Source organism: Poromitra crassiceps (genome assembly GCF_964638095.1).
Source record: "Poromitra crassiceps genome assembly, chromosome: 10".
Lineage (NCBI taxonomy): Eukaryota > Metazoa > Chordata > Actinopteri > Beryciformes > Melamphaidae > Poromitra > Poromitra crassiceps.
The window spans coordinates 2,851,635-2,869,342 of record NC_139631.1 but is presented as its reverse complement, the minus strand read 5'-3'; the positions used below and the strand labels follow the sequence as shown (position 1 = coordinate 2,869,342).

General features: G+C 42.0%; 1 protein-coding gene across 1 annotated transcript; it reads right to left on the bottom strand.

The window, feature by feature from the left end:
- Positions 1-1,711: 1,711 nt before the first annotated feature.
- Positions 1,712-17,042, bottom strand: chfr (checkpoint with forkhead and ring finger domains, E3 ubiquitin protein ligase). Its single transcript, XM_083643904.1, has 18 exons — positions 16,939-17,042; positions 15,720-15,844; positions 14,797-14,896; positions 13,738-13,847; positions 13,583-13,642; positions 13,268-13,453; positions 12,479-12,547; positions 11,791-11,956; positions 11,337-11,491; positions 10,049-10,211; positions 9,434-9,630; positions 8,274-8,390; positions 6,938-7,021; positions 6,033-6,103; positions 4,273-4,360; positions 3,957-4,064; positions 3,349-3,421; positions 1,712-2,166 (listed from the first exon to the last, which is right to left on the bottom strand). The coding sequence occupies exons 2-18, from the start codon at positions 15,826-15,828 to the stop codon at positions 2,124-2,126; spliced, it is 1,899 nt and encodes a 632-aa protein (XP_083500030.1). The 5' UTR covers positions 15,829-15,844; positions 16,939-17,042; the 3' UTR covers positions 1,712-2,123.
- Between the last annotated feature and the right edge of the window lie 666 nt (positions 17,043-17,708).

Below are 17,708 nucleotides of genomic sequence, written 5' to 3'. Positions count from 1 at the left end.
GGCAGCAGTTACTGGGTGGTGCCCACAGTCACAGATCATTTCAGAGATTCAACATGTCTGTCAAGTGACACAGCAATTATATATATATATTATATAATAATCTACCTGGTAAAATAAAGGAAATGAATGAATGAATGATGTTGACAGAGAAATGCCAACAGGACCAAACTAAAGAAAAAGAAAAGAAAGAAAAAAGAGTGACAATATATATATATACCGGTATATATATATCTCAGTAGCTTCCTGTACTTTAGGATCCATAGGAAAATTATTCAATTTAACTTGAATTGTATTTGGCCAACTCTTAACTAAAACATTATGTTCCACTAATAAATCCAATGTGCTATCAGAAAAAACATCTAAATAAACCTCTAAAATCGACCACAAAATCTCACCAGGTAACACACTTTTGTTATGGCAAGCAAAATTTCGACACCGACCTGACCGTTATTATATAATTGGAACACCAACCTAAGAACAGAGAACATACTGTTGTGTTTAGTGTATTGGCACATATGAATTCCTGAACTGGCGGTTCTGCGAGTCTACCGCGCAAAAACCTTGCCCCGTCTATGAGCCTGGGCTACTACACGCATGACCGGGCTAGTAAGCAAATAAACAATCAACCAATAGCAGACACCTAGAGAGGCTCGTCCATGTCTTCCAAACTAGCCCACAGCCGACCCATAGTAACAGTCCATGTCTCCCAAAGCGAGCCCACAGTCTACACATAGTAACAGTGCATTCTATAATAACAACCTTAGCCCTCGCTAATGGGGTCTGAGAAAGCGTCTGTAATGCGCGACTTTAATCAGCTTGGAGTTGATTATCCGGAGCAAAGCATACAACAGAGGCCCCCGTGCCCTCCGATAGCACTACAACATATTACTCTGATCCCCTTCCCACACACATGAAATCCTATACAACCATCACATGGAATTCCCAACCTGCCCTATTGTATGTGGGGCTTTGCCTTTCCGCCCTCGCCTGGGAAATGCTGCCTTGCCCCGGAACAACAGAAGGAATCCCTCAAGAGGAGTGACGCTTTTACTCCTCATTCCAATATAGCAGGTTGGATCTTGGAAGCAGCTCACAGCTTGGTCCAAAGCGTCGCTACAGTGTATTACTGTTATTATTCACATATGTACAGCCAAACAAAACAAAGTTGGTAGTAAATGCATAGAAGTCACACAGGTGTTCTTCATCCCAAACCTCTTCATACGCATGTTGAAGGAAAAGCCCCTAGATTCTAAAGTCAGCATTTCAAAGACAAAACTCGCACGGCTCAAAGTCTCGACTACTGAGGCACAGGAAGTCGTAAATAACGGGAACAGCTCACTCACTAAGCGTGCCTAAAGAGTAACGGATATGTGTGTGTGTGTGTGTGTGTGTGTGTGTGTGTGTGTGTGTGTGCGTGTGTGTGTGTGTGTGTGTGTGTGTGCGTGCTGGCCTTAATCCACACAGATTGCTTCGCTCACCCTTGTGTCTTCTGCAAATTCAATATAAAACATCCGAGACTTTCTGGAGCCAAAAAGGCTGGGATGGTGGAAACCAACGGGGATGTGCTACTCCAAATAAGAATCTAACTTTTTCATCCACTTGTCACAGCAGCTGCTGGATAGAAGAATTTACACCTTTTACCATTTCACCCCCCCCCCCCCCCCTCCTAGAAAAAAAATATATACAAAAAAAATAAATGTCTATAAAAACCTGTGCCTGGTAGAGGAGACAAACCCACCAGCCAGTGCCACACACATGATTTACCAGATTTTGACTGGCGGTTGGTGTCAACTCCCCACCCAGGTCTGACTCATTCTAAAAGAGCAGCTTCAACTGTTCAGCGTGCATAGCATAATTTCACACACACACCCATGTCATATAAGACACTGGTTATAATTGTATTTGGATGCTGATTGTAATTTCTGCAACAAGTCAATGCATAACAGGCGACACACCTGGGACAACATAGCAAAAACATACAGTACAAATGTAAAAAAGGAGGCTATTTTAACCACAGGATCCCATCGCTTCAGGAGAGATGTGGGCTACAGGAAATATCTCTTTCTAAATCGAGGAGATTCTCAGTTTCAGACGTGTGAGGTGGTGAGTCTCTCCGGGCCCCTTCAGCTCTTGAAGCGTGTCTGCTCACATATGTGGTTGAATTTCCTGCAATGAAAATAAAGAAAACAACACAATATGCATGTGGGACGTACTCAACCGGAATGCCAAAGACAGAGGTGGAACCAAACGGAGCACCTTGCAGAGCTGCTCAACTAGCAGGCAATGAGGAGCAGTGGCACTCATTTTGTACAATCACTCCTTCTAGTGGTTAAATGGGTGAACTACATGCATAAGTGGCTGGGCAACCAGTATCTGACATCACATGATTGCAGATACACTTTGTTCACCATGTCTGTTTTTGCAAAGGTATCTTTGCAACCATTCAAGACAGATGCATGAACGGATGATGACACCAATCAGAAATGGATCCTCCTCGACCTTAATCCAAAATGCAAACTGAATAATGGAACAGGAATAAACTTGTGCAAGAGGTGAGTTATTTTGCCCACGGTGCAAGACGTGCTCATCAGGAGTCAGCTGATCAGTCAATCAGTGCTGCCTCGCCTCATATTGAATGCTAATTAAATATTTGGGCTTACAGGCTACTGTGTTAGATACAGCTACAGTAACCTAACTGGAGGCTAGCAATATGGATCTTTTCTTTACAAGAACTTTGTAATGTAATAATGTAATGAGTAATGTGATTATCCCGATTAGCACTGAGGTGCAGTGTTTGTTTACAATAAACATTTTAAAAGTGCCCCATTGGTTTCAGTTGTTATGATACTGATGCAACTGTACGTCTTAAGGCCCAGACACACCGTTGGCTCTAGTCGGCCATGTTGACTCAGGGTCAGTGAGAGAAAACACTCGGATTGGCTGGTGTAACTTAGTGCAGGAGAAGCGAGGGCACGCACAAATCTTCTAAATTTTTCAACGTCATCTCATCTGATCATTTCCAATACACAAAATATTTTCACGACGACGTGACCTTCGGGAAAGCCCATTGAGTGGTTTCTCCTTCTTTTTCCGGCTCCGCCTTTCTTCTTCCACAAGCAAAAGACCAGGCATGGGGCTGCCATTTACAACTTCTTAATCAGACATATTCTCAAATAGAAGGAGCTGGGTGGTGAGCGAGAGCGGTGTGAAAATGGCAGGCAAACGCTGCTTTGTTTCATGAATGCATCATAACAATGGTATATCCGCAGTCCTAGGTCTCTCACACAGGCACAGAATACAGTCAGGTTATTCTACGAGGGGAAAAAGACTATAGGTATTTGAACTTACATGGCGTGGTGTGCCTTCACCTGCGTACGACAGTTGCGTCCCCAGTAGCAGTCGGGACGAGTCGTTACAGCAGCTGAGGATGGAACATTAAACGAGGTTATTACAGGGATATGACATAACTCTTTGGATGGTACAGTGGAAACCCTCGCCCTAAAAAACATCTCTCTAACACCACTGTTTGGATGGTACAGTTGTAAAAATCTTTCTTCTTCTGTATCTTGCTCTATTTCTCTTTCTTCTGTTATTGTGTATGTTTAAACTTTTGAACTGTTAAATGAGGTGGAGTGCGCCTTATAAGCCCTCTGGGTTTTCTTTGCCTCCTCCTGCACAGTACTCCTGTCTGTATTTTAGCTCTGTAAATATCTCATCCGACTTGTTATTTGAACTGTCATATGCCTTTGTTTTCTGTTTCTACTGTGCGAATAAATAAAACCTAAACCTAAACCTAACCTAAACCCTCACCCTAAAAAAACATATCTCTAACCCCACTGTTTGGATGGTACAGTGGAAACCATCAACCTAAAAAAACACCTCTCTAACCCCACTCGAGCTGAGAGAGTGCCATTAAAAAAGTAGAATCATTCAAAGGGTCTTTGAGTTAGTCTGACCTGGCAGTTCGGACAGAGGGATGTTCTGTCTGTACTTGTAAGCCAGCTCCTTGAAGGCTCGCAGGCCGCAGCCGTAGCACATGATGGCGTTTGCAGTGATGCGCCAATCTGAAAGAGACGGGGTGAAGGAGAAGAGGAGGGGTCACGGGTGACTAGTGCAACACCAACCCCACTAACCTCTTCAGCTTTTTCACATCACACACTACAGTGATGCAACTGAGGCATCTTGTGTATCACTGGCAATCCAAGTGGCCAATATGCATATCTGCATCAAATCCCTGTGCTTGGTGATTGGGATTTTGACTTGAGGGCTCACCAAACAGATAGTAGGTTCCCTGTTGCAGGCCCTGCAGGCCCTCCTGGAGCAGATCCCTCCACGACTTCCCTCTGGAGGACAGGTAGTTCTGGTGGAAGGAAGGGAACACGCATACAGTATAAAAGCAAGATCACAATACATACAATATAACAGCATATGGACAGATGTTTTCATCTGACGCATCTTATAGTATTGTGAGGGCCAACAAGTTGAGTGCATGGTTTCCTGATAGGAGCCTTCATTGGTACAGCTGACATTTGAACTGACATGTAAACCAGAGAGCTTAAACAGCAGGGTGCTATCATCCAACAACATTAGGGATGCACCCTGTGCTCATGTAATGTACTGTTACTGCTCTAACAACCCACGCTACAACCGCATCACCACTTTACGGCAACGTGACGTTAACCTGGAAACAGAAAGAGGCTCATAGCTGATAATGCAATGCACAGAAGCTTGGCTGTTCACATATAGTAGAATGTTTTACGTGGAAAAGAGCACTGCCTGGAGCACTTTTTGCGAGGAGAAATTTAAAAAAGCAGATCATAACGTCACCTGACCATTGACTGTTGCACCCGATGTTAGCCAACGTTAGCTCAGTAAGTTAATCAGCTGGTTTAGCACTTCTAGCAGACAAAACAGTGTGGTGGAACAAGCAAAGGCTTACCAGATATTTCCAATATATGTCCGGTATAATCCATACTGCCTTTTGTTGTTAGGTAACGTAAATTCACTGATTACGTCATATTTCCCCACCGGCACTTTCACTTCATTAGGTTGCATTCAAGCTCCACTCAGTAAAAATCCGTATTGGGTGATCATGATGTGTTCAAATGTAATCTTGTAAAATTTAATTTTTGGTGAGAAACTTGAATAAATAAATGCAGTTGTTTGAAGGAGAAATTGATATGACCGTTTTCACAGTAATATAAAATAGATATTAGATATTGTAATAAATAAGACACAATTGTGCGTTAAACATATGCTTATAGGCATTAATATTATTTAGAACACGGCTCTCTTGAATACTCGATTCTGATTGGTCAATCAACAATATTCACCGGTCATTATTTCTCGACAACCGACCGCTGCTCTGCCACACCTGGATTAATCAGTTGATAAGAGCCTTTTGTCAGCAAGCCACTACTAATTAGGCCAACCAGTTGCAGCTGTGGTGTCTTGTGTGCCAATTACGAATGAAACCGCTTTGTCGTTGAAAACGCTATTAAAAAATATATTTGAATAATTATTTTTGTCAGATTATTGAATGATTTAGTTGTAGGCCGTGTTCTAAGCGGGATAATGTATATTGAGGCGGTGATTACTGGGAAATAATGACCTTCAGGTGAACGATTAAGCCCTCCGCTACGCGTCGGGCTCAATCCACCTGTCGGTCATTATTTCCCCCGTAATCACCGCCTCAATATACATTATCCCTTACATATACCGATACCGAGTACCATTATGAGTGATGAGATTACATACAAAGTCAGTGCAAATGCCCGAGTAGATGTGATTTCACCTCGGGTGGCGCGAATGAGGCGAGTGACGTGAATTTTAGCGGCGCGAATGATGCGATTATACGCTCGAGTTGAGATTGTTCAACTTTGGTGACTAAATTGCATGTGAAGCTTTTTTCCGCCTTGGTGTGAACGCCCGGTCACACTATCATGAATGCAAACACTTTTAGCATTTTACACTGACATGCTCCATCCCAGCTATACAGTTACACTTCAACTTGTGGAGAAGATTCAACTTACCTGGAGGATCTCCGATTCATAGTTATTGCTGTTCAGCACACCATCCAGGCATTTGTCTGTCAGATTGAGCTCTGCATGAAAAAGACAGGATTGTTTTCAAAGTAGACGCAGAAGATCATATAAATGAAATATATTTGAGCAGCTTCATCAGAGAAAAGATTTTTCCCAGTTGACACACAGAGAGTTTGGGTGTTTTGAATTATTATTATTTACTGTAGACTTGAGCAATACGACACTGGTCGTCTATGAGAAGCCCTGAACCTAAATTGAACAAATGTGCCATTTTGATCCGATTCCACACATGAGCATGTTTCACTATTATTGTTTTGTCCAACTTGCTAAGAATTTAATTCTGGGGGAAAACACTGAACACGTGTCAATGTTGGCATGAAGTTAAAGATATCGTATATATGCACAAAATATCTGCTCTTTCAACATGGGGGTGTTATCGGCAGATCCTAGAGTCTGCTGTCTGGAGAGATGAGTGTATATGCAAATATGTACTTGTGTGTGTGTTGGTGTGTGGATGCCTGTGTGTGTGTGTGTGTGTGTGTGTGGGTACAAGTGTATAAATGTAGTGCAGTGTGCTCTGTACAGTATACTGGTATATTGGTGATGATCGTTTGCACTTGTATGGCACTTCTCTGTTTATTTTTATTTTTCTCCCTTATCTTTGTGTACATGTTGCCAACTTGCCAATACCTATGGTTTATGGTTTGGGTTGCTGTGTTTTGGTCTACAAAAGGAAACAATAAAAAAGTATGATTCAAAAAAACAAAACAGAATATCTGCTCTTAGCCACTTCAAATAGAGAAATTACAGTAGCAGCCCTTAAAAATGCATAGAGTGGAACCCTCCTACACACACAGCAGCAGCCTGAGTGATTTGCAGAAACAGAGACGTACCGCTGAAGCGCGCCAGGCAGCCATGACAGCCCGTCCTCTGGCAACCCCAGTACATATGACAGAAGGGCCGCTGGCACAGCACACCTGCCAACACACAGCACATTATGCATAAGGGCCACGTTATGGAGTTAGTGCAACAATCCAGTTAGATCTGTCAATTATGGCACTACTACTAACTTTGTATTCCAATTCCCTGGCCATTTATGTAGATTAGTTGACATGTGTTGCTTATCTCAATGTACAGTATGTTACGTACATGACTGAATATTGAATAGCCAAACAGAAGCACAACCCGGGCTGGTTTTCCTGTTAACTCAGCATTTCAATACTTTTCTATCCTTACTCCTTTCAGTTTCATTCAAGTTTCAGACTGCAGAACTGGACACTAACAGGGTGATTCCGTGTCAAATCAAGCAAATTTCAGAAACCTCGAGCTCAAATGTTGGATTTGGATAATTTTTCTCCTGGTGGAAGATATACATAAATTAATGATGATGAAGAAAGCCCAACTATTAAAGCTCACTGATAATTTGAGTTTCCCCCAATTTTGTAGAGTGAGGGTCAAAATGATCATTTTCACCTATGATTTGGAGCAAGTTTATGGGTCTAAAAGCGACACTAAGAAAGGAAGCAGCTCCAAGGTTTTTCTTTGACAGAGGCTTGGAGGCAGACTACAAGATTCTGGCAGTTTCAGCACTTGATTTTGTGATGTGGGCCTATGACAGTAGCTGTGGAAATTAACAACAAGAACATCATCATCATCACAACCGTTTTTTTAAGAGTTGATATATTAATTAATCACTACAAATCTATCAAAGATACCTCAATATATGGGCGCCCTGGTGGCTCACCTGGTGATACCATAAAGGCTTAATCGTTTCCCCGCGGCCGGCCCAGGTTCAAATCGAATCCAACCCGTGGCCCTTTACCGCATGTCATCATCCACTCTCTCTCCCCATCTTTCTACCTAACTAATATCCTGTCCAATAAAGGTGACAAACCCCCCCCCCCCCCCCAACAAAAAATAATAATAATAATGTACGGTAAATAAAATAGAAAAGTATTGAAATGCTGAGTTAAGAGGAAAACCAGCACAGGTCATATTGTGTTTGGCTATCCAATATTCAGTCATGTACTTAACACACTAAAATAAGCAACACATCAAAACTAATCTACATAAATGGACAGGGAATTGGAAAACAAATTTGCTACTAAAGTTCGAGCCGACGAGCTCGACACGGAATGACCCAACAGTATAATCTAACTAAGCACATTGAATGGACACAGTCCTGTCATGTCTTCAGAGAGAAAGTGACTGACTGACAGGTCCACTTACATTGCTGAGCAGCGACCTGCTGGCTATTCAGCTCGGCCCGACGGTCGGGCATGGGCTGCAGGCAGCAGCTGCAGATGACATGGCAGCCCTGAGGGGGGCAGCGGTACTCCTGAGGAGCTGCACAGAGTGAGAGAAGAAGGTCAAGCGTTTTTAGACTGGGAGTTGAGACATGGAGGAGAGGGGGATTTTCACAGGAGCGCTGAAATAGCGTGGATGTTGCATCCACACCAAATTAACTGTAATTTCCGCTTTTTGTTTCCCCAATATGTTTATTGTCATTTTTTCTTATACACAACATACAGTGAAAATACAACTTTAAAGACCAGACGCCTTACAACATACACGCACACGCACACACACAATCTCAACCTGCACCAATTCTAACTAAATACTGATAAAACAACAAATCAAACACTTCCTCCACATTGCTCACACACTTTGTTCACAAACTTTCAGGCAAGACCTCCACCTCCATAATTTCCGCTTTTTGTATTTGAATGGTGCATTCTGCACTTATGGTAACAAAACTTTGATTTTAACTTGCTGCCAAAATCAGGACAGGTTGTGAGGAAAGAAGCATTTCACTCCTATATAGCAGCATGTAATTCAAGGCCTACTTGAACTTCTGATTGTTAAAACATTTCTGAGGACCACCCTCCCAAATCCATGATAGGCTATCATTCTGATATCTTGATGTGAGAGGACCTCTGAGGCCCACCAGTGGGCGGTGGCGCTGTCAAACGTTAACATTACAAAAGAAAACATGTTATATCATGGCTGTTCTTTCCTGAACAGTATCCAATTCATCATTATCAGAGCTGCCTTGAGCGTTTGCATCGGCCTTTTAACCATTTTAATACCAGGATTTTGGTGCAGCCTACTTTTATTACTAACAATAGACAGGACTGTTTCTGAAACACTGGAAATACCATCATCTCATTCCTCCATGATTTTTTACAAATATATCTGAAATTCTGAAATAAAATAATTCTGATTCGGGCTTTAAATGTCTGTGTTTTCCAAAGAATAAAAAAGGGATTGTAAATAATAAAAATAAAGAAAAATGTCTTCCTGCAACATACCTCCATCTTCCACACCTGTCATAATTGTTCATTCACTGCAGTGTCTCGTTACACAGCTACTTTGGTCAGTGGAGGTACCTGAGGGGTTATCCGAGGAAGTCGAGGGCTGCTCCCCGGGCTTCCCACACCCTTCCTCAGGGGCCGGCGTGGGTGGAAGAGGAAGAACCGCTGGGACGGGGGGACCAGTGACCCAGTAGTTGGAACCTGTAGCAAACAGCACCTGACTGACATCCTTCCTGTAGCCTGGACACTGCCTGCACATCACCATGGGCTGACTGGGGATGGAGGGGGGGAAAATAAATACGGTAAATAAATAAATCGTCACATGGAGAAAGTGTTCGCTAAACCAGCAAAGGTCAGGCTTCTTACACAGTTGACCTTTGCATGGAACGATATTTATGATTTTCATAATAAAGCGTTTATATTTACAATGCATTTTCAACACATAATTTATGTATGCGCTTATGTAGACTCAATGTGAATATGATTTTTGTTTATACCTCCTGTAATCACGAGTCAATATGATATGCTGTAACTCCATGTATCGTGTTCCTTGATATCGTCATTTTCTTCTCGTTTGTTATATTTGTATATGCAGTTGATTTTTTATACATTTTCCACTGCCCATATTTTTTTTACTAACATAGAACAGCTTCTTTAGTGCTTAAATATAGATGAACACATAGCCTTTACCTAATGTCTGAGCCATCACTGTCATTGTCAGAGAGCTCAAAGAGATAATCGGAGCTTCCTTCCTCGTCAGAGAAGGAGCGCTCCACCTTTGGCTGCAACATGTCCTGAGTGATCTTGTTACGGCTGTCCATGCTCTGCAGGTCCTCCTCACTGCGACACTTTTCTGTCACACACACACACAAACATACACACACCTTAGCTCAACATCTAAACAAAACAGATGCAATCTGATTTTTTGGGAACCGATACTGTTAGGGAATGGAATTAAAAAATAAATAAATAAAAATAAAATACATTAGCGGATGAGGAGTGGTTAAAATTCCATTCCCTAACAGATACTAATGGGGATTGTCGTGCTCATGGAAATATTAAGTATTTCAAGTATATTTAAAGTATAAGTAAGTATCTATCATATAAGATCAGCTGGAATTGACGGACAATGGTCTCAGTTATAGGGATGAAGAGATTCGGCTTCCTGACAACCAAAAAAGATTCTCAATTATCTGGGACTCGTTTTTGGCCTACTTTGACGAGGTAAAAAGCAACAAGTGACTCGCCCAGCTGACTTCTCATGGACGCCTTGCGTGGGCTCCCATGCACATCTCTTACAAGCACATAGGCACGTTACACGGCTGGTAGCACCATGTTGCAATATTAGAATGTCAATAATGTATGTATGACGAACAAGCTATATATATATATATATATATATATATATATATATATATATAATGTACCGGTATATATAATATTAGCTGGAATTTATTGCATGTCATCCTCATTCTCTCTCTTAAATGTCCTATCATTCTCCATAGTATAGAGCATCTAAGGATGCATTCACACGGTTACACTTAGCAGAAACTCCCATAACACGGCCAGTGAGCTCCCACACTGACTCTTTGTGATCATGGTTTCTGGGAATTTGTTACTACAGTCCCAACATTTCTCTTGTCATTTTCTCCAGTTTCACTTGGGTTGTTGCTGCTGACGGAAACGCTCGGCTGCTTATGTAGTGACATGTCGTCTCTTTGCCAAGATCAGTTGGCTCACAAAAAGTGGCTCATATCATGTGGTCATCTGTAAAAGTTGAGCTGTTTAACTTTAGAAAGGAAAGCACAGTGCCTTTTCCAAGGCTGCCATTTTCCATCCACCTTGCAGCCTCTCCCAGTTAACTTTCATGAGAGATCAAGAAAACAAACAAACAAAAACAGTGGTGGCGGTTTGAAAAATAGCAGTAAAGCGTGAATGTGGAGAAATGCCATGAAAAAGATGTTTGAAGAAAGTGAACCTGGGTGCTGCGTGAGGTAGGCCTCCACCAGGTTGTTGAGGATGTGGTTCTTGCGGATCCTTTCCACCGGGCAGCGGCAGGTGGGGCAAAGAGACGAGCGCTCCATCCAGCCGGAGTAGCAGGCAGCACAGAAGGTATGCATGCAGGGCTGCAGGCTGGGGCAACAACAGGAGACTGGTGATTAGATTTACACAAAGACACACACAGTTAGGGTGGTGATAGCCTAGCCTAGAGGTTAGAGAAGGAGGCTAGTGACCAGAAAATCACTGGTCTGAACCTTTGGGAAATCTGGGTGGGGAAAGTGAATAAGGAATAGTAATCTTACTCTTAAAGTTAGAGAAGTGGGCTTGTGTGGCTATAAACGCTCCCACCACGGTCTGATAAATAAAAGGTTAAGAATGGTAACAATGGAAGGGCGGAGCAATAACCTAGTGTGACTGCTTCTGAGTCCTACCTGACACAGTCATACAGTAGTTCCTGGCAGATAATGCATGTTAGGGTCTCCTCCATCTTGTCTGTCTTGGCACCTTCCACTGGCGCTTTAGACAACAGACGTCCCTTAGCTGGGCCCTCCGCCTCTGCACTGGATGCGTGTGGCAGGCCCAAATCATAATCCTTTTCTGGAAAGACATTGAAAGTGGGCATTACAGTCAGAGAGAGAAAAATCTGTATATGGAAACTGAGATGGTTTTCTTTGCTTCCTTGAAACATCTGCGTTGATCATCTAGTCCAAAGTCCAATCACAGGAGGAACAGACTTAAGAGGCCATAAGTGATCTCTGGTGATCGATGCTGTTTAAGAGGTGAGCTGAGCATGACATTATGAATGAAACCGACAGGAGCTGACATGAAGCAATGGACTTGGCTAAGATCAGGTCCGATCTCTCACTCACTAATATGGTTCTCTTTATCAGGTAAAACATTATGTTACAAAATATCATATTATAATCTGTCGTTGGCAAAATTGTCATCATGTTTGGCATTAGTCTGGTTTGGCCCTGTCCTGTACTCCCACAGGCGGGGTCTGAGGTTGAATAGAAGTCTTTGGGGTTGGAGCTAACGCTCTGAAGAGAGGAGAGGTACTGTAATATAAGGAATCAAGGAAACACAGATACATCTCCATATCACAAACTCAAGTGTTACCGGTTTTCCTCCGCTTGCTCTCAGGCTCCAGGTCGTCCATCTCTTTCTCCTGTGCGTCTTTAGCTTTGCCTGGTAACATGGATGGAATAGCAGATCTGGCTCAAATACTGTAGTACTTGAGAGTACTTTAAATGGTTTGTTTTAACCTACTTACGGGCCATAGATGAGTAGGGCTTGCAACATTACAATGACTGGCGGAAAGTTTAGATAATCAAAAGAAAGTGCAGGGTCAATGTAGTATACTTTTTTCTGATTGACAACTTACCTATACTATCCTAATAAGGTAAGCCCCACCCATCTGTACACACCAAGCAGGTTAAAGCTACAACATGCAACTTTCTAACATGAAAATAACAACAAGTAAACAGGATACATGATCAGGAGTAAACGTTGTATTATTGTTCACACCTTCGCTCTAAATCTTCATCTCCACAATTGTCTTGTATTCAGAACATGGAAAATGGAGTGAAGAGAATGAGCATTTATGTTATAGTGGGTTTCAATGGTTTTGATCATCTCTCACAAACAATATGTTCACAGAGGAAAAAGACAAAGCTGTCATTTATTGTCAAAACACAGGGATAGATAGCTACGACAGCCTCAGGAGAGAGACAGAAATCTCTAGTTAGCATTGGCATTAATGTGAAATGATCGGAGCCGGTCGGAGCCAATGACAGACCTTGCAGGGAGCGGAAAAGGGATTCCCTGAAATGGTCGGAGCCAATGACAGAGCTTAGAGCCGCAGCCTGCTTCCAGACAGTCAGACTAGTAGAGAGAGAGAGAACCTACCTGGAGCAGCAGGGGCTGTGGTCGCCATGGGACCAGATGTAGCCGAGCTCCCGATATGGAGGTGGGAGGTGGAGGTGGAAGGCTGGGGCTCGTCCTGAGTCGGCTCCCTCGGGGCTTTCGTCAGCATTACTGGCTCCACAGAGAGAGGTAGGTCCGGAGCTGGAGTAGACGCTGACCGCTTCACGTCTGACCGTCACATACAGACAGCGAGGGGGATACCAGTGAGGCAGTTGTGGAATAAAACTGATTGTGATACAGTTGGAGGAAGGTAACATTTTAAACAGGGTTATATCAGTGAATGATCCATCTACTTACCACAACTATCTTCTGAAACAGCTTGCTCCGGTTTGATTGAATGGTAAACATAGGCAATGTCTACAGGGCAAAGAAAGCAGATACTGACTTTCTTTTCTTATAAAGTTATATATACGGTCAATAAACATGTCAACGTCATGTAAAGTCCAACTCACTTTGTTCTGGCTCATGTTTCCTGTAAACAAAGTAGATGACGTCTCCGTTCTGCAGCGTGTGAGTTTGCTTCTTCACCAACGTGGACATGTTGATCACAGTGCCATTGGTGCTACAGAGTCAGACGGGCAAACAGACACCTGTTTGTTGTACCGCTGTACAATGTAAAAGCTATATTGTGTCCTGTATTTGCCTTGTGAAAAGGCAGGTATTATGGCAATTCATACACAAGTATACATTTTGAACAGCTCCTAAAATACAGTAGCCGCTCACTAAATTGATAAACAAAACACACACCTTTAGATCCCCCCCCCCGCCCCCGCCGCATATGGTTTATTCTACTTTCATTACCACTTATTGATGCTGTTTGTCTTTGTTACACCATTCTCCTCCTTGTTGTGTTTGTTCTTCTTTGCCAATTCAGTTACATTTTAGTTTGTTGTATTCACTTATTTTGTTTGCATTTGCTTCTTTTAATGCAAGATGCTTTTACAAAACCCCTCAGGGGACTGCAAAATCTATATTCTTCTCCTCATCTGCCCATGTTTTCTATTTATATTAAACAATAATATTTCAGTAACATATGCCAGACAACTGACCATTCATTAGGGACTAACTATCACCTTCACCTATCCCATCACCCCGGAGGGTCGTCGGGTGGCACCTAACTATCACAAAACCTAATGAAACATCAAGAATGGCAGATTCCAGAGGGAAGTATTTACGGTATGTAAACAGTATTTATCCCTACAGCTCTGCTCAATGTGCTGCCTGTGGGCATTTGTGAGCAGCTGAAACATGCGTGTATAAAGGATGGCTTTCACCTTGCTGACTCAGTGTGTTGTGAAACAGAAGCCCCATAATTAAGGCTTAATTAGCTAGTTTGCCTCGTTATGTGCCGGCCTGGCAGTTTACACACCCACCAGTAGGTGGATCACACAACCCCACCGGCAAACACATGTAGGACATAAGCTACATAATGAGTCTACATTGTCACACATCTATTGTTTTTTCAGTGTGCTTGTATCTCAAGATATAATTTATTGACAAATAAACAATACCTCATGTCCTCAAGCCACACCGATCCTGAGCTTTCATCCTGCACAATCTTGCAGTGCTCCCCTGAGACGAGTTTGTTGGCTGGAAAGGACAGATCACACCCTGGCAAAACAATACAACTTTGTTATCAGGTTATAAACATAAACAACATACACTATACAGCTTAGTTTGGCTCTCTAACACAGGGCCTGCTCAATTCTGTTTTCAGTTAACCTTGTTGGAGTTAAAATATTGAGTTTATATTTATACATTATGTGTACCATAAATGTCATGCCAGGTTTTTTATCCTGAGTATACCAAGACAAGTCTTAGCAACTTTGGTTGATATGGCAACAAATTATCATCAATATGTTGACGTTTCTACTCGAACTACTGAGATGAGTTGCATGCATGAGTGCATTTGAAAATAACAAGATTGAACTTATTGTTATTCGATTTTTCAATCCCTCACGACGCAGACATAAGCTAACTAATTAAGGCCAGTTACTTTGCATTGCAAAGCAAAGTAGACTCCAAAAGCTCAATAAGAAAGCAGACACCACCACAGAGCAAGGGGAAAATATATAGGCCTAAACTTTCCTTGGGTAAAATATATACAAAAAAACTACTTAATATTCTGCACACATGTTCTGAATAGACGCCTTTTGTTATGATCAGAAGGGGGTGTATAAGTTGGGCGAACTAAAGAAGGCTTTGTGCTTTCAATGGAGAGGTTTAAAAGGGTCCAGACACTGACAGGCTAGCCATGTCTGTGCTACTGACGGGACTCTCTTTTGTTAATATATATCAACACATTTAGAGCTGCCAGAAAACAGAATAAAAAGTTGTTTTTATTGTTTCCAAAATAAATTCCCTCTTCTGATTCGAAAACTTTCCTGGATAAAATTATTTAATTTATTCATTTTTATATTGACCGAAATATTACCTTTTCTTCTGCCAACCGTGCATTCCCTGTTGACAAGCAGCACTTCAGTTCCACTAGAGTCCACTTTGACCAGCTTTCCCCATGGTCGACTTGTTCCGTGGCTTTCCATCTCCAAATGTATTTTTCTACAGGGAATGAGAACATTATGACACAGTTGCAGAACCGTTATTACGCAATGCAATGCAATGTGCATAACATGTGTTGATAGTGTGGGGACTGACTTGTTACTTTGGTGCCATTGTTAATGTATGCTATTGGGACAGCAGTGGCAAAGTGGAAGTAGTCTATCATTTAATCAAGTGGCATAGATAGTTGTAAAAGCAAAATCTAGTGAGACATTATTTTGTCAGTAACATTCGCTCATGTCAACAACACCGATTTTCCTGTTATTGACTTCACCTGGTTGGCTGTTTAACATGTAGGTTAACCACGTGTGGTTATCCAAGTGTCTAGGTGCAAAGTTAACTGTCTAGCTAGCCCCGTTATGTTCTCTCTCTCTCCTGACCAAAGATCTTCAATTCCTGGTGAACCACGATTTAAAGACCTTTTATGAATCCCTGTGACTAATAATTCATTTCCACATACTCAACACAACAGGCAGTACTATTTCAGTGACATTTAAACTTTTGGAATTGTTTGGCAACCTTTCAACCACCGCGGAGGGCGGTACGACTGGAGAGCAGTGTCAAACAATTTTGACAGTTTTGATCAAAGTTGCTGCATGGCGGACCATACCGTTATACTTTGCCGAATAGAACATACCCGTTCATAAAAGGTAACGTATACTCCTTTACCAATAAGCACGATTTACGTTAGTTTTGCAGGACTTTATTTCACCAAGGAAGAACACGGAACGCATCGGGGCTAGGTAGTGCTGGCTAGCGAGATCTAGCGTTAGCTTAGCTTAGCTGCCTAAACGTTACCTCGTCTGGTTAGCTATTGCAAGCATGTCACGCTGAAAACAAAAGCTAAATTTAATATTTTGTTGACTACGACGGTGGTAAAGTCATCCCAGGCTATACAGACGGCTGGTTATTATCACAACTAATGTGTGACCACACGCAAATTTGTTAACGAATAACGTTAAAGCAAAGCTAAGTTAACGTACTGCTAACGTGGGCTTGCTAGCCAAGTAGAAAGTCGATAGAGCACACATAGCGTTACATTTACCAAGAATGGGGATCTAGCATCGATAGCGGTGTGAAAACAGATACTTTACCATCAAAAGCCCAGTTTGTTCGCGCTTTGACTAGTTTGTGTGAGATAGTTTCTTCTCCTCATCTCCAGCCCGATACAACATCAGTGCACTTCCTGACAAGCACAGCAAAGGCATTTATTTACCCACATCAGCTGATGGAGTGGAGGAGGAGGAGCAGCACCACCACAGTGTTTTGAACGTTGGCAGCCAGCACATCAATGATTTGAACCTTGACCCACCAGGCTGACAGGTAACAGTCATTTTTCTTTCTTTCCCAGAGCAAGAATGAAGCCTAAAAAAATACCCAAATTAAATTTGACATTGCATCACTGATTGCATCTTGCATACTGTGGCAATAAAAGTGATTCTGATTCTGATTCTGATTCTGATGACATCACAATTGCTCGAGTGACATCGCTAATGACATCACAATTGCTCGAGTGACATCACTGATGGCATCACTGATGACATCGTAATTCACTGATTTATGATGACATCACTTCCAATTGAGTGACATCACTTCTATCACAAAAATTGTGACTGACACTGTCACCCACTTAGCCAATTTTTAACTAAAGATAGATAGGGGAAAGTTTGAGTTTTCTTAGATACGTGATAACTGGGAACTTCATAGAAAGCAAAATCTGAGAACTGAGAAAGACTTGAGTTATACATAATACAAGTTAGTTGATAATACGTTGATGCATACATACCCTATGTATTGAATGCCTATGCTGAATAAGTATGTAATGTATTGGAACACAATGTGTTAAAGAAGAAATGTTTTACTT

What these genes read in the sequence shown, in the direction of transcription:
- chfr (XM_083643904.1), bottom strand. Translation starts at nt 15,828, where the DNA reads ATGGAAAGCCACGGAACAAGTCGACCATGGGGAAAGCTGGTCAAAGTG. An exon ending in GGGAACCTACTATCTGTTTG is followed by an intron (nt 4,065 to 4,272) that starts GTGAGCCCTCAA and finishes CGTCTCTTTCAG; the next exon opens with ATTGGCGCATCACTGCAAAC. An exon ending in GTGAAGGCACACCACGCCAT is followed by an intron (nt 2,167 to 3,348) that starts GTAAGTTCAAAT and finishes TTTTCATTGCAG; the next exon opens with GAAATTCAACCACATATGTG.